General features: G+C 42.1%; 2 protein-coding genes across 4 annotated transcripts in view; one reads left to right on the forward strand and one right to left on the reverse strand.

The window, feature by feature from the left end:
- The window catches only part of Rnf24 (ring finger protein 24), a 79,624-nt gene extending 71,022 nt beyond the window's left edge, over nucleotides 1–8,602 (forward strand). For all 3 annotated transcript variants that reach the window (XM_046434018.1, XM_046434019.1, XM_058575328.1), the window contains 2 exons: nucleotides 1,904–1,983; nucleotides 2,983–8,602. In XM_046434018.1, the coding sequence (XP_046289974.1) occupies nucleotides 1,904–1,983; nucleotides 2,983–3,121 (219 nt within the window). In that variant the 3' untranslated portion in view covers nucleotides 3,122–8,602. The remainder of the gene's footprint in view (nucleotides 1–1,903; nucleotides 1,984–2,982) is intronic.
- A 2,874-nt stretch (nucleotides 8,603–11,476) lies between these two features.
- The window catches only part of Pank2 (pantothenate kinase 2), a 28,228-nt gene continuing 16,377 nt past the window's right edge, over nucleotides 11,477–23,327 (reverse strand). The window contains 4 exon segments of the mRNA XM_046434017.2: nucleotides 11,477–11,761; nucleotides 15,518–15,643; nucleotides 17,217–17,340; nucleotides 21,894–22,070. Of these exon segments, the coding sequence (XP_046289973.2) occupies nucleotides 11,702–11,761; nucleotides 15,518–15,643; nucleotides 17,217–17,340; nucleotides 21,894–22,070 (487 nt within the window). The 3' untranslated portion in view covers nucleotides 11,477–11,701.

The raw sequence follows: 23,327 nt of genomic DNA on the forward strand, positions 1-23,327 counted from the left end.
TTTTTGTTATTGCCTTAGTTTTTGGTCACCTTTAGCACTTACCATGTCAGATTTATCTTCTGTGTGTATATGTTGTATTTGTTGTTGTTTGTTTGTTTGTTTGTTTTCAGGCATCTATAGTTTTTGTTTGTTTTTGAGGGTGTTTTTAATTTTTTTTTTCGTTGTCGATGGACCTTTATTTAATTTATTTATTAATTACAGTGCTGAGAATTGAACCCAGTGCCTCACACATGCTAGGCAAGTGCTCTACCACTGAGCCACAACACTAGCCCAATATAATTTTAGAATTTGTTTATGTAGAACATAATAGCACATTAAAAACCATAACAAACTCCATTTTGAAAAGGTGACAAATTTGGATCCTGAATTTATAAAAATGAGCAATGTGTCTCACATACTTCAGTAGAGTTAGTACTGAACTTCCAGAAGATAATTCTAACCCTGTTTCAGAAGGTTAGGCTGAGGGAAGCTTCCTCTTGAAGGCCACAGGGTTGCTCATCCAGTTTAGAAGGTGGGGGCATTTTCTGCCTTTATAGATGAGAAGCTGAGGCCCAAAAAGATAACCCTGCCCCAGAAAACAAAAATGGACTTGAAAGTAATGCTCTCATCACAAATTTTAAACATTAATAGACAATTGGTATTGATAGACTGCCTTACTATATCCTTCCAACCTGATATAGTTCAGTGAGGAGCAGGACAGGTAATGTCCTCATTTTACAGGTAAAGAACAGTAATTATGAGGACAGAGGCCACAACTTGTAATAACACAAAGCTAGTAGGTGTCCAAGCCCAGGCCAGACAACCTATCCTGCCTTCTTCCTTCCTGCAGTCTTGGTGGCATGCTGAATCTTATAGGGCACTCTTGTCTATTCTCCTCCTGAGAAGATCCTGTCTGCTGTACACAAAAGGCCCCAGTAATTGCCACAACAGGGGTATTGGAAGACTGACATTCACAGCACTGGCTATAGGCACACGTAACCTAGAAAGACTGGGTTACTATTACAGGTTAAAAAGCTGATCACAGCAAAACCATGTCTGCTGTCAGGGCAGGAAATAGTGATAGCCTGAGCCAGGATCCCTGGGGATGAACAGGAAAACAAGCAAAGAAGAATGCAGCTATTGAACAGGAGACAGAAGGGGTTCAGGAACACATCAGTGTAACAGACCTGAGTCCCCAGCCAGGACTAGCTGCTCCCCAACTCCACCAAGCCTGGCCTCTCTCCAACATGATTATTGCTACGTTTGTTTCCTCATCTGTAAAATGGGTAAATGTGATGATACATGTATCCAAGGCACTAAGTATGAAAGCAGTGAAAACTGTCCATCTGTCAGAGAGCAATCCTGGCCCATGTACATAATTTGGTAAGTGAAACTTGTAATAACATTTAATTTGACAAAGACAGACTCTGATAGAAGGACAGTGCCACATGGGCAGCTCTAAGAACTACAAATAGCATGTTACTGCAATTTGTGCCTTAAAAACTGAAGCAAGAGTTGCCCAGGATGTGAGCAGGCCCTTCAGTGAGTACTTGGGAGCTGGGACCGTGCTGCTGATCAGGCAGAGCATCCCCTGGGAAACTCAGTCCCTGATCACATGCAAGTTACAAGGTGAAGCCTGCATGTATGAGAGGAATCCTGTCACACTTCTCTCATGCACATAATAAAGGAACCTGTACTTGTTTTCTGTCTCTCCATCTGCCTACCACCTTTAAATGTGCAACAGGAAGAGCATGGGCATCTTCTTCAGAGGGCCTTACCATTCCAGGTGGTTTCTTTCCTGTAAAGAGTTGTGAGACACTATAAATTTCTTCAAATGGCTGGCCCTGGGGAGCCTGAGCTCTGCTCTGTGGCTTGGGTGAGTACCTACCAGACACTTGGTCTCATTTGTGACTTTGTCTTTCAGCTCTGTGCAGTATGTCTAGAAGACTTCAAGCCTCGGGACGAGTTAGGGATTTGTCCATGTAAGCATGCCTTCCACAGAAAGTGAGTATTGGCATGGAATTATTTAATGGGAGTTGACCTTGAGGCATATCAACCAACTCAGTGTGTGCTATGTGGCAATGCCAGACAAGCTTGATGGCTTCTCAGTTGGTCTGTAATGCAGGAAGTTGACAGCACCCTGTGAGGCAGATGTGTGTATTCGTGACATTTAGGAGGGTGAGGGAGGTGGAATGTGACTACCACTACAGGGCTCAGGCAGAGAGTCAGCCAAGCCTATACCTCTCTGGAGCCCAGATTATAAACAACTATTTAGATGGAACTTTCCAACAATAGTTTCCATCTCCTAAAAATGTATTTTAATCAAAACCATAGTTACTTTAAATCAAAATAAATAAAGTCTGTATATAAATGGTAGTGTGGGGCCATCTCCTCCTTACCACAGACATTAATATCTCCCTTCTCTTGCAATTTTATATGTTTTGTATTTCTACTAGAAAATTTTATTTTCCTGCTTCCTATTTCCCTCCTCAGTGTACTTTGCTCTTTAAGAAGTCCTGGGTAGCCAGGCGTGGTGGCACATGCCTGTAATTCCAGCCTCTCAGGAGGCTGAATCAGGAGGATCACGAGTTCAAAGCCAGCCTCAGAAAAAGTGAGGCACTAAGCAACTCAGTGAGACCTCATCTCTAAATGAAATACAAAATAGGGCTGGGGAATATGCCTCCGTGGTCGAGTACCCCAGAGTTCAATCCCTGGTACCCCCACTAAAAAAAGAAGTTGGGGAGGGGGGTAAACTGAGGGTATAACACACCAACTGGCTTCCTAATACCATCTTTTGGAAAACAGGAGGGTCTGATTCCTTGAGAGACTGACATGTCTTCTCCACCTATAGTGAAGCTCCTTGAGACCATATACCAGACTCCTCACACTTGGGTTCTAGGTGGCAGACATGTTCACTATCCTTGGCAACAGTGAGATGAGGGCAGGAGCTGCTATTAGTATGGGACTAACATCTCCCTCCCCTCACCTTGTTTCATTCTGCAGGTGCCTTATTAAGTGGCTGGAAGTTCGGAAAGTGTGTCCACTGTGCAACATGCCAGTTCTGCAGCTGGCCCAACTGCATAATAAGCAGGACCATGGGCCCCCCCAGGGACCCCTGCCTGGGGCAGAGAACATTGTATAGCTCACTGCGAGGATCAGACTGTTGTTGAATACGAGATCTGTGTGGAGCCAGGAGGAACACAAGCAGTCTCTGTCTTGGCTGCTCTCTACCTGGGGCATTAGCTGCCACTTCTTTTTCCTCACGAAGAACTCTTGAGTCAGCCAGGCTGGCAATCTAAGGCATCTGGGTCTTGTGACAACCAAAGCACTCTGACACTACCCCATGGCCAAGAGAAGAGGAGTGGATGAGTCTACAGGTTTGATTCCAGAAACTTCATGAGGGTCTCTTGCTAACTCCATTACACTCTATCTCCATGTTGAGGTGAATCTTTATCAAGCAGAAGGGAAGATAAACACAGATGTAAGATAAGGGAACTGAGGGATGGTCTTTAAAGCCACACCCCTACCCTGTGGACAGATGAGCTCCTGTGCAGACCACAAACCCTCCTGGCAGCCGGGAACTGAGTAAAATCAGTGGTTACACCAGCCAAAACACAGGTAGCTGCCAGTGGTTGGTGAGGCAGTGCCCACAGCTTTTCAGATATGTTCCTTTGATAAGCCCATCTTGGAACCCAAGGGCAGAAGTGCCCCTCACCATATCTGTCCCAAGTTCACTTGCTACCAATACTTGCTATCAAATCATCTAAGCTGAAAATATTAGATGTGCTTGGAAAGGCCTGGTCAGAAGTCATTTCCTCTTACCATTTCCTCCTCCCATTCACCAGTTAGGCCTGTCAGGAGCCCCAGCAGGGGCTAGAGCCTGTGTCCACACTGTCCCTGTGTAACCCAGGGGGCCCCAAGGTTCTGCCTACATCCCTATAAGCACAGTATGGTGCCAATGTAGCTGCTGGCCTTGGCCCACTGGCGCAGGTGAAGCTGCTGTGAGCCCTTCAGATGGCCCTAAAGAGGAGCAACTGACAAAGGCCAGTCCTCCTGGCCCAGCTGAATGAAGAGGATACTGACCCCTTTGCCTCTCCTGTTCTTTCCTCCCTCTATTCTTTCCCCTCTCTTGTGCTGTTTCTACTTAAGAAAAAAAAAATGCCTGTCATTGACTTTTTAAAGTCTACCCCAAGTAAGTTCCCTACGTAATTCTGAATCCTGAAGCCGGTGATCCATGCGGAATTGTAAATAGTTTCAGGAAGCCCATATAGGGCTGGCTACCCTTAGTGTGTGCCTCAGTATTTGAACTTGTGATCACCAACTGAAAGTGTCTTCATAGGAGAGAGATGCATGCTACTCTTTGGCTCTTTCTGTCCAGCTTTTCTAGAAATGACTCAGTCTATTAGGATCTGTGAATACTGTGTAAACTAGCCATGTGAAGTAGCAGTGGATGAGACAGAACGTTCTTTTCCACAGCCTGCTCTCCCCCCCCAATCCCATCATAGGAGGTGCCGCAACACATCATCAACTGCTTTACTCCACTCTGTCCCACAGGTGTGAGTAGAGTTTTTCACTGGAATATAGTCTGCGTGACATGGAGAGGATGGAGAAGGCATTGCTGCTGTACTCATGGCATGTCTCCAGGAATTTTTTCTGGAATCCAGCCTCTACGATCATAAGAGGGAACCTGACCTTGGCTCAGGTGGCTTGGGTCAGATGAGGAAGAAAATTCCCATTTGCTTAGAAAAGTGCTGGGCAGAATCCAGTTTGGAAAATTACAAATGCAGTTGGTCAAAATTGGCCGTTTCCTATGTGTGACCTATTCGTATGCCAACTGGACTGCTGCCTAAACAGGGCAAGAGAAGTGTGAACTATTTTTATATGAACGCCTTAGCCTGTTTGGCCCTCTTGAGAACTCTTTATACACTGCGACTTTCACCCTCCTTTTGTGTTCTGTTCGTAGCATGATAGAATTGAATGCTGCAACACCCAGTTTACAGTGAAATGTTTTCAGTGACCAATGTTAAGTGGGCTTGCTGCTAGCCCAGCCTCATTAATGGCCAGCATCCACCAGTTTCCATGGCATGACCTTGGGACAGATGTTGCTGCCTCTTTTTTTAAGGGGCTCCAATGGGAAAGAAAATTTTCCCCTTCTGACCTACAGTGCAAATCATTGCCACTTACAACTTTCCTAGGACTCTAGCCTTTCAGTTGCCACCTTTTCTGTCCTTATGCATTAGTACTAAGGAGATAGCCTCATGAAGTCCCTGGATTTGTGCCAAGACAAAATCATCTCATCTCACTGCATAAGAGTTCCAGGCAGGCTAAGGTGCAGACCCCAAATAGTCAGGGCCTTTAGAGGAAAGGACAAGAATGCTCTGTATTCTGCACTGGGCCTCGTCTTGGATATGCTGTGCCTGAATGAAGTGCCACTAACTTCACCATCTCAGCACTTGTGAATGCAAAGTGCTTCTTAAAAGGAATTCCTTCTGCTAGCATTGGGCTGGAAGAGGAACTGTCAACAAGAGTATTCCTCTGCTCTTAGTGATCTCTTGGCTTGGTGGCATCCTGCTGCATCACTAACAGTAGTTATGGCAACTCTTAGCCATACAGTCCCTACACCTGGGTCCCCCACCAGGTGTAGATATGTGGGGAATCTGATCTACTCTTGGACTACTAGCTGGTGTGATTTGTCAGTGTCTTAAGCAGCTCAAAGATTGGATGTCACTTGGGTGCTGTGAGTTAGTGGAACATAACTCAGCCCTTCTGTGGCTAAACCATTATCTAGTTATTGCTAGAGGCCAACTGAATTCAGCTGATGTTAGAAGCAGGGAACAGACCCAGCCCAGTTCCTAGTTGGATCAGCATAAGACCCTAGAAGTTGACATCTGCTGCTTTTCTTTGCCAAGTATGATTTGGTTAGGCCCATCACTGGCAGATAAAGTTCTTGCAACCTGTACTTTTCTGGCCAAGGAGCAGGACAAGACAGAACTGGCCAAATGGGAACAGTGCTTCTGGAGGTCTGGGCAAAGGAATACAGGGGACCTCCCACTAATGCCAGCTACCTAGTTCTTAATAAATCAAGATCCTTTTCCCTTGTGCCAAACCCCTTGGCTCCATCAGAAATGACATTTGGCCGTGTCTCTTCATGACTCCACATCTCATCTCCATTGTCAGGTCCCACTTTAAGCTACTATGAACTACTATAGAAATTATTTTCTGAGAGGCTTCCTGGGTATTAGGAGGTGCACAGGGAGGTATCCCAGAGCTCCAGGCAGAAGCACTTGAAGTGATTTAAGTCACCCCCTTCCCATTCACTTGCCTTGTGCCATTCTGCAGGCTTGTCTCAAAGCCTCATTTCCTCATTCACCATCTGGGGACTGCATTAACAATGTCCTTGCCACCTCTTGGGAAGATTAGCCAGTGTCCAGAGCCTGGTGAGCAGCAGGCCTAGGGACAGGGGGCTGCTCATCCACATAATATCTGAGTCATGCAGGCTCAAGAGCTTCCTAATCTGCAGGGGCTTTACCTGGGGCTAGGACTCACCTGTCTCCCTTTCCTCTCCTGATCTTCCTTGGTCACATTCATCTGTCATTTCCCCCACTGCACCCCAACTTGGTTGTTCAGTGCTGTCTTCCTTTCTAGATTTAACTTTTTAAATAGGTAATCCCACAAAACAGTTAAAAATTGTCTTCCTTGCACTCCTGACCCCATCAAACCCAGTTCCTCAGCACATAAGCACCCACTGTTTTTTGTTCCTTGCATAGCTTTCCAGAGATTATTCATGCATACACATTCCTGTGCAAATGTATGGGTAATTGGAGTTTTTTTGCTCATGTTATAACACACAGGCTTATTAAAGGGACATTCCTGTTCGTGTGGGAAGTGCCATTTGATTAATCAGAATCTCTTAAAAGGTGAGCCCAGAACTGGGGGATATTTTTGCATCACATTCCTTTTGAATAAGGTGTTTTTTATTTGATGTTTACATACTGGAACTATATAGTTTCTTATGTGAATTGGCAACTGCAATCCTTCCCTTAAGCCAATGGTCCAGCCAATTCAAGAGCACTAGTTTTCAGATGGTCTTCCTGTTGTGTGAGATCAGAGCAGGCTCAAGCAAGACCAGCTCCCCAGCCCCAAGCTGTATGTGCAGTGTGCCCCAACCCCATCCGGTTTGTTTAGTGTTGTCTGCCTGTAACTGCCATGTTTCTTAAGAGTGTCAGTGTCTCAGAGGAAGGAGTTTGAATAGAAATTAAAGGCTTATCTTGTAGTGCAGATGTCTCTGGAGCCTCTACCAGTCAGCTGGCTGCTATGCCTGAATGTCCATAAGCAAGTTCCAGATTGGCTTCCTTTTCTTTCATCTTCATGTACTCAGAGGCAAATGTTTCCTAGAGAATTTTCCCCTCACCCAACCACTTTTCCATTTGGCATAAGAAATTACCATAATCTCTTCATTTTTGCCCTTTAAGGAGATGAAAGTTGAAGCTGCTTCCTCCAGGCAGCCCTGGGGGAGGGTAGACTTGTGCCTCACTCACCAACAGCCACCCAGTGCCTCTCATCAGCCTTGATGGTATCTGTCTGCCTACTGCCCCAAGCAGCATCACTGTGTTAAAGTGCAACTAGGCCCACTCTAACCTGAACTTTGATTAGAAATTTTGTGGTAAACCCCACCCTTCAGGCACTTGTGGAATATCTGGCTTTGGTTAGTGTCTTTCCCTGTTAGGAATTCCTTAAGTAACAGAGATGGAGGATACCTAAACTCAATGTAAATTCTGAAAACTGCATGTGATAACTGGAAAACACCAGATCATTGCTCTTTAGTAAGATGAACAAGATCCCATGTGCCATGGATTGTGCTTCCAATTGAGGGGGAATTGTTCAGTAATTCCCGTTCAGCTTTAGAGCCCAAAATGTTGCAAGATGCAAAACACTTAATTCCACTTTTAAATGAAGCATCTACACTTCTGGCTTTCCAATCTAGTCCTCATTCCTGTGGCCACAGGGTTAGGGAGACCACCCGTGCTGCTTTATAGACATGGTGTAACCTAGAATGTGGGCCCCACCAATGTCAAGAGACTTCTGTTTGTGCTTTGACAAAGTTTCCCAGCACCCTAGGCCAGTTCCAGCTTGGCAGGTCTGTCTTTGAGGCCTGCTGTGTACCATTAGTCTCCATCCACGTTCCTCCCTCCCTTGCACAGCTCGGTGGATGGGGAAGGGTGCCCAGCATTAATAAGTCCCTCCTGGTGACAGCCTGGTCTTCCAAGAGAACGCTGCTGGTAACTTGTCTCTAGGTCTCTTGACAGATCATTGCCAGGAAGGGGGGCACTTTAGTCTTGCAGTTTAGCCCTTTGGGGCTTATTCACTAGATATTGTATAACTCCCTCAAAAATAAGGTTTATGAAATGCTGAACCTCAGTTTTCATAGACGTGTTTGTACACTAAGAATTCTGCAGCAGAATATTTTTAAACATCCGCAGTTTTTTGTAAGGTATATTTTTGTATATTTAATTGCTATTTTAAAATTTTAATGCATTTTTTGCTAATCACTTGTTTAAAAACAAAACATGCATGTAATTGACTGAATTCAACACATGTAAATAAAAAGCAGGTTTTGAAAATACTTTGTGTTCGAGTGTGTGCCTTTCAACTCAAGAGTAGTTGCCTGGGTGATAAGACTTGAAAATACAAAGGGAAAGGTTCTGCTCAAGCAGAGGGGGTAGGTGCTGATGCCTCTGGCCTGTCCACTTCTGTAACAGGCAGTAGTGGTGAGAATGCTAGGCTTCAAATGGAGATTACCCTGGCCTCAACTGTACAGGCACATGTTGACAGTCTCCCAACTGTGAACTCAGGGTGGCCTGAAGTAGCAGGACTTAGCTTTTTCCACGTTCAGCCCACATGACCCTAAGGACTCACCCCCAAACCAACCCTCTTGTTATATATCCCAGACCTTAAAGTATTTGTCTTGAAGAGAAAAAGTCTTGGTCCAAAGTCCTCTAGGCCAGTGCTACTCTCCTCACTCCTCACTAGGACATCTGCAGCTTAGCTTCAGTCTGGTGGCTTCAGGAAAACTTGTTCTGAGGCCATTCATGACCTTGCAGTCGAATCTGGACAGCCTCATCCATTCTCCACCAGGTGCCTGAAGACCTGCCCTCAGTCTGAGCCACAGGCCCCTATGAATAGTTTGTTTTGTCTCTTATTCCTTCACTATTATTTTTCTCATGCTCTTGGAACTCACAAAATCCCCTTGCTTTGCTTTTCCCATCTGCATGTGCATTACCCAGCTCTGTATCTGACCTAAAAACTCAGCTGCCTATCTGACAGTCCAAAATCAAGCATAGGTACCCTTACGCCCTCATCTCCCTACACCCTGCCACCTCCTACCCCTTACCAGCCACCCTCCTCCTATCAGTTCAGGCCATATATTTTTCTCTGCACCATAGCCACAGCCCACATACTGCTTCTTCTGGCGTTAGGATAAAGTGAGACACTCAGGTGGAAAGCAGACTAGGACAACCACTGAGACCAGACAGGATGTTGGCCATGGTGACCACCCGGAGTGCACCTTATGGGCTGGAGGTGGTGAGATGGCAGCAACCTTGGATGAGGATATGCACATCTGCAGGGATAGCGTGGAAGTCCACAGGTGGAGAGGAAATAGTGTCCAGGGCTTGAATTTAAGGGCCAGGTCTGGGTGGGGTGCTGCCTTGAGGAGATCCAGGATTGTAGAGATGGCTTGAGGAGATCCAGGATTGTAGAGATGGCTTGAGGAGATCCAGGATTGTGTCTGAGGACTAACACCATCTGTCATCAGAGAACAAGCTGGCAAAGACGGAAATAATCCACGAGGCAGAGAAGCAAGAGGAGCCTGCTAAGAGCTGACGCAGGTAAGATCCTGAAACATCCATTAGATTTGTAACTTTAGGTTCACTGGTGGCCTATCAAAAACACTCCCATGGAATGACAGAGTGGGCTGAACACAAGGTAAAAAGTGAAGAAAAACAGCTTCTCAAGATAGGAACAGTGGTTTGAAGGAAGGCCAGTGAGACATTCACAGCTCATACTCTGGATCCAGACAGATCTGGGCTTGATTCCAGTTCTGCCCATTACCAGCTGTGTGACCTTGGGTTTATTTGCTCTTCTGGGCTTCAATTTCCTTCTGTGTTATACTGTAGGAATAGCCAGGGCCGAGGAGGCTGCCCATGTGGAACACTGTCATAACCTCATGTGCTCCATGAGATGGAAGTTCACAGGAATAATCTGCCCAGTGGAGCAGGAAAGCCAAGGGCCCAGAAGCTGAGAAATCCCCACCTCCAGTCCCAGTACAAGTGGGTAGATGGTGGTGGTGTTTTTGGTAACAAGGAGAAAGTGCAGCCAACAAGCAGACCACTGAGAGTGGAAGACCTAGAGATGAGCAGCTGCAATAAGGGTGAACTGCCATCCCAGCAGCGTTCCTCTTACTCTGCTGCAGGAGGCCTCAGCCCAGCTGGACCCACACTCTAGATGTGTCAAGGCACATGCATAAAGGCACGTGTCCCTCGGGGAAAAAGCTATGGGACGCCCTGCGTGAGCCGGCCCTCTGCTGCCATCACACAGCCCACACCCAATCTTGTGCCCTACTCACCCCTCCATTCCACCCCAGAAAGAAACTGAGCAACATGTGGAGATCACAGAACAGGGAGGGTCTTAAGACCTTCCTTCTGGTTACAAGGCTGCTTTATACCAGGCCTTTCCTTGCCTTCAACTGTGATTCCCACATCACTTGGTACATTAGATATAAAAGCTGCACTGTCTCCAAGGGGAAGGCTTCTTAAATTATTCTGCACAGCAGAAAGAAAAGGTCCAGCCCTTAGCAAGACACTCAAGTAGTCTGAAACCCCCAAGCACCAGAGGCTCCCACAGTTAATCAGCAGACACCTCAATTCCTCATCTGCTACTCAGCCTGAAAGGATACTCTCTACATGGCCCCTTGAAGAGCCGTCAATTCCAGAGGCTCTTTGGTGTCACACTGCCAGCCTCTGCTTTTTCCACTAGCTCACCCACTTTGGTCAGGTCATTATGCCCCCTACCCTAGGGAATTCTGCCAGCAGTTTTCTCCTTCCATACAGATCTTCCCATGATTTAGAGAAGTAACACAGAGCTGCCCTTCTAAAAGTTGCTTTTTCAGTTTCAGGAACAGAATTAACCCACCCAATTAAGTTTTTAGAAGCTTAAACTATTTTTCAATATGTACACACACAGGCTAAATGCAAACCAGAGTAATGCACAGGTGATCTCTAAGGCCGCACTGAGAAAACAGTGATTAGATTATCACACACAGCAGCCTGTCTTGCATATAGCAAGTCAAAACAGGATGCACAACCACAGCCAGCTCAACGCGGGACAGCTCTTCCAAGGCATCTGCAGTGAGTTATGCTAAGATTTACAAAAACACCACAGGTGTAACAGCGCTACCCTGAAAGGCAACTTAAACACAGCAATCCTCACACTGCCTGAACATGGTCCACTTGTTTTTTAATGCTTTTTTCCTTACTGGGTTGCTAGTTTAGACTGAATGTTTTAAGGATTTATCTTGATGACTTAGAAAAATACACATCATTTCTCGCTTTGATTCGGGTAGTACACGATCATAAAACTGAGTAAGTCTTTTAAAATACAAAAGTCCACAGATCCCATTGTCGAAATTTCCAGGACGCCCTCCCAGGTAACTATCAGGAAATCTTCAACAGCTCCAGGAGTGCTCCAAAAGCTCCAGGAGTGCTCCAACAGCTCCAAAATAACCCTGAAAAACAATACAGCAAAAATAAGAGCAATTTTCCTTTGATTTATTTCAACTACCACAAATACAATTATTAGTATTAAAATCAACATCACCCTAAACTCCTGAGCACTAGCAGCAGGCCCAAGGCCAGCCTGGGGACAGGAAAGGCCTGAGGAGCTCCCTAGCCAGGGAGGGGGTGGAGGTACAAGACACCCCACACACGTCAGACCACTGTGTAATAACACCAGCCCAGCCAGGAGTAGTGGTAATCCTAGTGACTCAGGAGGTTGAAGCAAGAGGATCGCCAAGTTCGAGACCAGCCTCAGCAACATAGAGACCCTGTCTCAAAACAAAAAATAAAAGGGGCTGGGGATGTAGAGTGGTAACACACCTCTGAGTTGAATCCCTAATACATCACCACTAACACCACCACCCCAAAAAAAGAAAAATCAAACCCAAGGTGGGTATTCCAGGAGCAGTGGTGGGGCCAACAGCAGCTCAGTTATTCTGGTAAAAGATGATACCTGGATTGTCCTGAAGAAAGAGGTGAGAACCAGCTGAGGCCTAGCACATTTTCAGACAAGTAATGAATGAAGATGATAGGATGTGTCACAGCTGAGGGCCTGCCTGGCTGGAGGTGGAAGGATGAGGAGGAGGTAGAACAAATTCAAGGTGCATCTAAAGGAGGGGATGAGGGCAACAGGGAAAGTCTGAGAACACCAACCCTGAGAATGGGAACACAGGAGCATGAGATGTGGAGAACAAGGCAGGTAGGTTTCCTACAGGATGCCAAAGGAGCAGCTGTGCCCAGCAGTCACTGGATCCACTAGACCAGAGCAGGAAGCACAGGAGTAGACAGCAATGAGGGAGGACTGAGAAGCAGCAGCTGAAAGAGAACCCCAAATCCAAACAAAAAGGATATAAAACATTAAAGAAAGTGGTACAAAATCCACACTGACAAGAATGCCAGCAGGAATCAGACAGGAAACCCACAATGTTACAGAATCCATCAAGGTCTCTAAGAGCATGAGATCAAGTATTGAAGAACTTTAAAAAGAAATGACTGAAAAAGGAATGTGGGAAGATCCTGAACAATGTGACTGTGAATTTCAAAGATATTAAAAACATCTAAAATATCTTTAATAGTGAGGTTTAGTCTTTCAAAAAAAACTAGCTCACATATATATCTAAAAAGAACAAATAAAAAAATTAAAACACACACACACACACAAGAGGTAGCTCAAGAAACGTGATGAAACAGCAGCAAGGCTGAAGCCTGCCCTATCACTCTATTTCTCAGTTTTTCAAAAAGGCAGTCACATCCATTTGTGTTACTAGAAGGCCAGAATTATAAAGGTGACACAGCCAAGAGACAGCAATGCTTGGGAACCCTGCCAGAGAACAGACACAGGTGTCATCTTATACCAACAGCACATGTTGGTGTATGTAGCTTCCAGTGTCTGTGCTTTGTTTTACAATTAAAAATAATAATAATAAGAGTTAACCACAGAAGACCCAGAAGCTACTATAAAGTAAAGACAGGCTGTTGTAGACCAAGAAGTGCTGGGATGACAATGGTAAAGGATGAGAGAAGGAAGGCTTGAGAAGAATGCACACACAGCTTTAAAACTGTTAAACCAACTGCTTTGCTGTGGTGGGGCAGGAGAACACTTCAAGATCAAAATTCCACAAGGGCAGTGATCAACACTAGAGTAAGAGTCCTGACCACAAATGGAGAACACGGGGACAAACACTGCAACAATGCTAACCAGAGGGAAAAATGATGTGTCAGCAGGCAGGAAAGATGACAAACTGTAGACACATGAGGGTTTAAAAAGATTTCTAACTACAGCTGGGTGCAGTGGCACATGCCTATAATCCCAGCACCTCAGGAGACTGAGGCAGGAGGATCGCAAGTTCAAAACCAGCCTCAGCAACTTAAGGAAACCCTCTCTCTAAATGGGGAGTCTGAGGATGTGGCTCAGTGGATTAAGTGCCCTTGGTTCAATCCCTGATACAAAAAAAAAAAGATTTATAATTACAGGTTGCACATCCCCTACTCAAAATGCTTGGGCATAGAAGTGGTCTAAAATATTCACAGACTTTTTACCAGTTGGAGCATGCTTAATTCAAAAATCTAAAATCCAAAAATGCTCATCGGCATTCAAAAAGTTTCTTATTTCAGCCAGATGTGATGGCACACACCTGTAATTCCAGCTACTTGGGAGGCTGAGGTAGGAGAACTGAAGTTTGAGACCAGCCTGGGCAATTTAGCAACACCCTATCTCAAAATAAAAAAGAGGTAAAGATGGGCTGAGGTTGTAGCTCAGTGGTAGAGCACATGTGAGGCATTTGGTTCGATTTTCAGCACCATATATAAATAAATAAAATAAAGAGCCATTGGCTATACATGTGTGTGTGTGTGTGTGTGTATGTGTATATATATATATATATATATATATGTATATGGGTGGGGTGGAGATGCAGTTCAGTAATACAGCACCTCTGGGTTCAAATCCCCTGTGCAAAAACAGTTTCAGATTTCAAATTTCATAACTAGAGATACTCAACTATTATTATGATATGAGGGTGTAAGTTTAAAAAAGGCTAAGAAACTAATCTCATAAGTTCTACCTAGGAAAATTTCAAAAAGATGTAAAAATAATACAGGAGGAAATTTATACTATTACATAACATAAATAAAGTTTATTTTTATTCTAACAAAGTAAAACAAAACAGGTCAAGGATAATAAAAGCAAAATGCACAAAACTTATGAACTATATGAAACTTATGGCCAAATTCTGTATTGATTTACTAATATAAAAAAATCAGATGACTTTGGGCTTTGATAATGCTTTTTGATATGGGGACTCTATGTAGTTGGGATTTTAACTATGAACTTGAACAATTTAAAAAGAAAAACTTAGAACAACTTTAAAGGAAAAAAATAATCTTTACTTACAGCATCTCAAATCCTACTTGATTTCTGTCAATCCATGTAAACACTTAAAATAAATACCCACATACAATTCTGAAAAATGTTCATGGTAGTACTACCTGAACTCCAACAACACTTAATAGTTCAACTGCCCAACAACCAAACAGAGAAAAGAGAGAAACTCTTCTAGAAACCCTTCTACAGCTTTGGTCCCATTTTTTCCCAAACAGTAAAAAAGGGCACTTTCCAAGATAGGATATCAGGTTGAACAATTTAATGATTCCTCTCCACTTTGTCATTTCTAGCCTGACTACGTGTTCTTACAATAATGTGGTTCTAGTCTAGAATGTTTTTTCACTGATCCATTCATTTTTAGAATATATATCTTAAATAGTATATGAATTTTATATCAATACATAATAACTGACATCAAAAAAGTGAAAAAAGTAAAAACCCAGAACAACTGCGTTTTCAGAGTCAGTGCAATGAGAAAAAAATAAAGATTGTTTTAAAAAGAATATAGGATAGCTCAGCACTTGCCTAGCATGTGCAGGCTCTGAATTTGATCCCCAGCACCATGACAACAACAACAAAAAAATTATTTTCTTTAAAATTGCTTAAACTTACAATTAAAATAGCCAAAAATCTACTTTGTACTATATATCAGATTTTTAAAAAAAGCTTTCAAACATTACAAAGTTAAACTCTACCTCATACAATTACAAAAAAAAAAAAAAAAAAACAGAAATACTGCAACCCAGTTCACCTGTCCTTCAAGTTCCACTACAACTGTGCACTTTTGTATATATGACACATCACCAGAAACAAATCCACTTACCTCATGTTCTGAAAAAAGTGCTTTCAACTGTCCCTTGGACCAATAATCCAAAGCATATGCCAAAAGCCGCATGGCGATCGTATTAATTCTCAAGAAATTTCCAACAAATACCACCTGGTTAATGTTCTGAGCACATCAAAAAAAGGCAATTAGTTTGCATCTTAATTTCTGTTTTCTCATAAAAGTTACCCCAACAGAGGACCATGCAGCAACTTGACTGATGATCAAATTTATTCCATTTGGTCCAAGACTTCTGAAATTTTGATTCCCAAACAACTCTGGACCCACTGCAAAAGCATGCCCAAAAATATCACAGAAGAAGAAATCAGATTAGGAAAGACATTCTTATTAAATATGACAAATGACAACTAATTTTGAGTAAATTTGTTACACAATTAAAAACTATAACCCAATTCAAAAAGAGCAAAGCGACACAAATAGGCAGATCACACAAGATTTGCAAGTTGGAAAAATTCATCTTCACTAATGATCAAAGAAAGCAGAATTATAGAACTATTAACAAAAAAAAAAACTACCTGAAATTCTACCCCCAACATTAGTAAAACTGCAGTACAATGGATCCATTAATTCATTGCTAAAGATGATCTAAAGGGGCGCAGTGTGTGTAAAGTATCACAGCAATATGCACCAAGATTCATAAGATGGTCATACTCTTAAGACCTGAAGTCTCACTCCTGAGTAAGTCCCATATCAAGAATAAAACTGAGCCAAAGAGTAGTTTCACACTTAAAACTGCTTACTGAAGAGTTATCACTGGCAAGCAACCAAATATCCAGCATGTGAAATGCCAAAGTTATGTGAATAATCCATGACACAGATGAACCTAATCAAATATGCAACCAAGAAATGTATAATACTTAAGTATATATGAAATGGTATGTATGCTAGCTACCTTAAAATACATAAGCACAGGAAAGGGAACATGCAATAAAGAAAAAAGTGTTATATTAAAATGAAGAAATTTAATTATTTGATCCCATCCAAATTTTTTTATTTAAAAATGAGAAAAATCCTTCTGTCTTCTGAGGTTTCCTTTTAAGCTGCATGACTGTATTATCTAAAGAATAACTTTAAACAAAAATGTATAAATAGGGACATCAAGCTGCACCAACTAGATCCTAAGTTCTCTTTCCCCAAGGGCAGCCCATTCTTGGTTCTTTCATAGCCCTGTACAATGCTGCTTGACCTGAATGCTACAAGGCAGCACTGTAAAGAAGCTGAAAGCACAAAGACGCAGCTCTGCTGAAGTAGAGGGGAGCCAGGGTGACATTCCTCTGCCTGCTCAGTCTTCTCCCAGCTTCAGTGACTTCTGTGGATTCCTTTCCTGAGCCTCTACTGCTCCCAATGAGCATGGAGTCTCGATTCAGCATCATTACCCATCACTGCCCACCTCCCCACTCCCCAACACTAGCTACCTTCCTAATTCCCTCTACTTTCTCCTCAAAAGAGGTCATTTTACTTAGACAGCAGCAGTGTTATCTTCAGTAAGAAGAAAAAACAAATCAGTGAAGATTAACCTGTATTAGAAGAAATCTTAGCTTTGCACTGAAACAAAAGTCCACCACATAACTATATGTAGGCAATGTTCTAAGAAGAAAAAAGCTTAACGTCAAGGTGGGGCCGCTTAGGAAGTTCAGTATTTTCCTTAGAGCAACATAAAAAACCCATGTCCCCTTACTTCATTAAGGGCACACATTCTTGCTATGGAGCCAATGTTGTTGGTGATGGTGATCAAAGTTGCTCTGGCGAGGTCCTCCTTACTGACAGCCTCTCGCTTCTCCTTGCTCATCATGTTTCCAAAGCTGTGATGGGAAAAAAATATCCCATTGCTAAACCAAAGGCAACACAGCCCAATGGAACTTCAATTTTACTTTACTAAGATAAAACGCTTCTTTAGGGCAATACTGTTCACGTCTTCCAAACTTCTTATCTCACAAATAATGAAGCACCTAAGCATCTGCTCAGAGAACTCAGCTTCAAATAGAGCCCACAAGCATTCTAAATGAACAGGCAGCTTTCCCTGTGGTGTCTACCAACACCCAGCTTTGATACCCAGATAGTCCCACAGAAGGCAGCACCCTTTCTGCCATCATAGACAGTTCTATCAGCAATCCATCCCAAACACAAAGCTGTTCTACTCAGATGCTCACATTTACATTTAGTAAACTACTTTATCAGAGCAAAGCAAAGTGCAGGGAGCTGAGTCTAAAGTGAGCTACTTAAGAGTGTCAAGTTAATTTCTTGACCATAAGAATTGCTGGTTGACCAAAACAAAAACCTAGACAGTCAGAAAAAGAAAGTCAGGACCAATGAGCAAATGCTGCAAACAAAATAAAATATATGGCACTAAGTGCCTAAAATTAGTGAACAACATGTATAAATGAGTAGCTCTTCTATTAAAATCCATGTGCCTAAATATACAATTGAATTGCTACACAATCTCAAAACAATTCCATATATAATAACAAAGAGAATAAAACACTCAGGGAACATTTAAGGAAAGTATAATGGTAGCCAGGCACGGTGGCACACGCCTGTACCACTTGGGAGGCTGAGAAAGGAGGATTGCAGATTCAAGGCCAGATTCATCAATTTAGCAAGGCCCTATGCAATTCAGCAAGATTCTGTCTCTTAAACAAAATATAAAAAAGGGGTGGGGTGCAGCTCAGTGGTTAAGCGCCCTAGGGTTCAATCCCTGGTACCAAAAAAAAAAAAAAGTAAATGCTTTTACACTGAAATCTATAAAACACTGTTGAAAAAAAAAAAGCAAAGACCTAAATAAATGGAAAAATATTCCATCTTTTTGGACCAGAAGACCTTACAGTGTTAAGATGGTAATTCTCTGTAAACTAGTCAGTAGATTCAACTCAATCCTTACCAAAATCTCAGTTGTCTTCTTTGCAGATATTGCCTAATTGATCCTAAAATTCATATAGAAATTCAAGAAACCCAAAATAGCCAAAAAAGAACAAGTTAGAAGACTTGGTTTTCCTAATTTCAAAACTTAATACAAGGGCTGGGGATGTGGCTCAAGCGGTAGTGCGCTCGCCTGGCATGCCGCGTGCGGTGCAGGTTCCATCCTCAGCACCACATACAAACAAAGATGCTGAGTCCGCCGAGAACTAAAAAAATAAATATTAAAAAATTCTCTCTCTCCCACTCTCTCTTATAAATAAATAAATAAATAAATAAATAAATACATGGCTTAATACAAAGCTACAGTAACCAAGGCAGTGTGATACTGGCTTAAGGACAGACAGATTAGTGACAAAGAACTAAGAGTCCAGAAATAAACCTAAACATCTATGGTCAATTGATTTTCTTTTTTTTCTCTCTCACCTTTTTTTTTTTCCCTTTTGGGACTGGATCAGGAATCCTTTACAATGTAATTACTGGTTAATTGATTTTGGACAAAGGGACCAAAGACATTCAATAGAGAAAGAACACTCTTTACAACAAAAGGTGCTGGGACAACTAGATAGCAACACAATAAAGAAGAAAGGCATTTGGACCTTTACTTCTCACCATATATAAAAATTAATTCAAAATGGGTAACAGACCTAAATATATGAACTGAAAATACAGAAGTAAACCTTCACGATCTTAGACAATGAATTCTTATCTATGACACTAAAAGCACAAGAGATGAGAGAGAAAACAAAGATGGACTGTGCCAAAATTTGAAACTATGCTGCAAAGAACACCATCAAAGAAATGAAAAGACAATACAAAAGGAGAGGAAATATTTGCAAATTGAATCTCTAATAAGGAGCTTGTATTCAACATATAAACAATTCTTGTAATTCAATATTAAGATAAAAACAATAGAAAAAAAAAATTTTTTTTTTTTGGTACCAGGAATTGAACACATCCCCAGCGCTATTTTGTATTTTATTTACAGACAGGGTCTCACTGAGTTGCTTAGCACCTTGCTTTTGCTGAGGCTGGTTTTGAACTTGTGATCCACCTGCCTCAGCCTTTTGAGCCGCTGGAATTACAAGCTTATGCCACTGTGCCTCACAAGAAAAAATTGGTACGATTTGAACACAGACATAGGTGTTAAGATAACAGACATAGGGCCAATAAGCACATGTGAAACTGTTCATCACTAGCCATTAGGGAAATGCAAATAAAAACCACAATGAACTATCACTTCGTGTGGTCACAGTAATGCACACCTGTAATCCCAGTGATACAGGAGGCTGAGGCAGGACAACTGTAAGTTCAAGGCAGGACAATTTTAAGTTCAAGGCCAGCCTCAGTAACTTAGTGAGGCCCAAAGCAAACTCAATGAAACCTGTCTCAAAATAAAAAATAAAAAGGACTGGGGATGTAGCTCAGCAGTAAAGTGCCCCTGGGTTCAATTCCCAGTTTAAAAACAAAAAAAAAAAATCACTTCATGCCTATTAAGACAGCTAAGACCAAAGAGATAAACAGGCTGAAGGACATGAAAAAAACTTAACACTCTTTAAAAATCCAGGTTGTAAGACAGCGCAGACACTTTAGAAAACAGTCTAGTACTTCTTCAAAAGATTAAACATAAAGTTACCACATGACCGATGTGGCGAAAAGGGTACTCTTGTACATTGCTGGTGGGACTGCAAACTGGTGCGGCCAATTTGGAAAGCAGTATGGAGATTTCTGGGAAAGCTGGGAATGGAACCACCATTTGACCCAGCTATTGCCCTTCTCGGACTATTCCCTGAAGACCTTAAAAGAGCGTACTACAGGGATACTGCCACATCGATGTTCATAGCAGCACAATTCGCAATTGCTAGACTGTGGAACCAACCCAGATGCCCTTCAATAGATGAATGGATAAAAAAATGTGGCGTTTATACACCATGGAGCATTACGCAGCACTAAAAAATGACAAAATCATGGAATTTGCAGGGAAATGGATGGCACTAGAGCAGATTATGCTTAGTGAAGCTAGCCAATCCCTAAAAAACAAATACCAAATGTCTTCTTTGATATAATGAGAGCAACTAAGAACAGAGCAGGGAGGAAAAGCAGGAAGAAAAGATTAACATTAAACAGAGACATGAGGTGGGAGGCAAAGGGAGAGAAAAGGGAAATTGCATGGTAATGGAGGGAGACCCTCATTGTTATACAAAATTACATAAGAGGTTGTGAGGGGAATGGGAAAATAAACAAGGAGAGAAATGAATTACAGTAGATGGAGTAGAGAGAGAAGATGGGAGGGGAGGGGAGGGGGGATAGTTGAAGATAGGAAAGGTAGCAGAATACAACAGTTACTAATAGGGCATTATGTAAAAATGTGGATGTGTAACCGATATGATTCTGCAATCTGTATTTGGGGTAAAATTGGGAGTTCATAACCAACTTGAATCTAATGCATGAAATATGATATGTCAAGAGCTTTGTAATGTTTTGAATAACCAATAAAAAAAAATAAAAAATAAAAAAAATAAATAAATAAAGTTACCACATGACCTAGAAGCTCCACTCCTAGATACGCACCTAATTAAAAAGATGCACCTAAGAGAATTAAAAAGTGTCCACACAAAGACAAGTACACCAAATTCAGCATCATTCATAAAAATAGCCAAAAAGGGCTGGGGTTGTGGCTCAGCGGTAGAGCACTCACCTAGCATGTACAAGGCCCTGGGTTCAATCCTCAGCACCACATAAAAATAAATAAAATAAAGGTATTTTGTCCCAACTACAACTAAAAAATAAATATTAAAAAAAAAAAAACAGCCAAAAAGTGGAAAATAACCCAAATGTTTATCAACTGATAAATGAGTAAAATGTGATATATGCATATAATGGAATATTATTCAGCAACAAAAAGGAATAAACATTCATGATAAAACATTATGCTCAGTGAAAGAAGCTGTCATAAAACAGCACATGTATGATACAATAGGAAATATGCAGGAGAAGCCAAATCCACAGAGTCAAAAAGTAGATTAAAGGCTGGGGTTGTGGCTCAAGAGGTACAATGCATGCTTAGCATGTGTGAGGCACTGGGTTTGATCCTCAGTACCACATAAAAATAAAATAAAGATATTGTGTCCACCTATAACTAAAAAATAAATGTTAAAAAAAAAAAGTAGATTAGTATTAGGCAGGGCTGGAGGTGGGGAAACAGGGAGTGGCAGCCAATAAATATAAGCCTTTTTTCCAGGAGATGAAAATATTCCAAAATTGGATCATGGTGATGGCTGCACAGTTCTGGAAATATACTAGAAACCACTAAGTTACACACTTTAACCAGGTAATTTCACAGTACATAAATTATATTTCAATAAAGCTGCTTAAAAGAAAACATATGTCAGGTACTTAAAACCATATTCCTGTACTACTTAGAATACACCGGCTCCCTTACCTCGAAGCTACAGCCCAGCCTGGCAATCCAAACCTCTCATAATCTCCTCCATAAATGTCTCGCACTAGTTTATCCACTTTGGTGCTATCTCCACGAGATGCCATTTCAAGAGCTTCTTCAAAAGTGGTACAGCCAGTAAGAAGACAGCAGAGACCAAAAAAAGTTCCTCCTCCAAGACTGTAATTAAAAACAAGCAATAAAGTACAATATTTTAAAAAAATAGGAATAGATGAGTAAAAATTATGACCCCTAAAAGTATTCACGTCAATTCACTCTTGCCCCAATACAATCCTGCAGATGCCATCAGTAAGAAACAAGCCTGCTTCATATATATATATGCTTTCATATATATGAAAAAGTCTGCTTCATAGACACCTTGGATGGACACATTCATCAGACAAGCAAAGCAGCAAAAAATAGGGCCCGCCTCCCTTCCCAAGTTTTTTTTTTTTTTTTTAAATGAGGGCATTTTTTTTTTAAATTTTATTTTTATGTGGTACTGAGGTTCGAATCCAGGGCCTCACATGTACGAGGCAAGCGCTCAGTCACTGAGCCACAATTCCAGCCCCTCCCTTCCCAAGTTCTGAGAGCAGTCAAGGTGCTAGTAGGTATAAAGAGCCTCAGTTACAGTTTAGCCCCATACCTGGGACCAGTCACATTGGCACTGTCTCACTTTCCCTCTTCCCGTATTCACTGACGTAATTCTCATTCAAGCACTTTATCACCCTGGCTCATTGGCACCCCATCAGACTCCACTAATCTGTTTTCTTCAACAATTTTTTTTTTTGGTACCTGGGATTGAACCCTAGATGTGAGCTACATACTCAGCCCTTTTTAATATTTAGAGACAGGGCCTCTCCAAGTTGCTTAGGGCCTCACTAAGTTTCTGAGGCCGTCTTTGAACCCATGATCTTCCTGCCTCAGCCTCCTAACCCACTGGGATTACAGGCATGTGTGCCACGACACACAGCCTCCTCTCATTATTTTGCTCACTCTTGTTTAAAAAAAAAAAAAAAAAATGTTTATTTAGCTGGGCATGGTAGCACATGCCTATTAGTGACTCTAATCCCAGAGTCTAAGGCAGGAGAATCCCAAATCCAAAGTCAGCCTCAGAAACTCAATGAGGCCCTAAGCAACTTAGCAAGACCCTGTCTCAAAATAAAAATTATGGCTCAGTGGTGAAGTGCCCCTGGATTCAATCCCCAGTTACCCCCCGCAAAAAAAGTTTATCCTAATCCCAGATCCTTGTTTTTCAAGTGACCTGATTCTTAAACCAAAACATATTCACTCTCTTCTTCCACCTATTCCTCCCTTTTCAGACTACCTTCTTCTGATCACATGTGTGCATGAATGTGTAAATATGTGTATTTGTACAGATGTATGAAATCTACAGATTTCAGACTGGAGTTGTTGCTCAGCGGTACAGTGCTTGCC

This window comes from Marmota monax, unplaced genomic scaffold, assembly GCF_021218885.2.
Source record: "Marmota monax isolate L192 unplaced genomic scaffold, Marmota_monax_Labrador192_F-V1.1 WCK01_AAM20220418_F8-fsc00014, whole genome shotgun sequence".
Lineage (NCBI taxonomy): Eukaryota > Metazoa > Chordata > Mammalia > Rodentia > Sciuridae > Marmota > Marmota monax.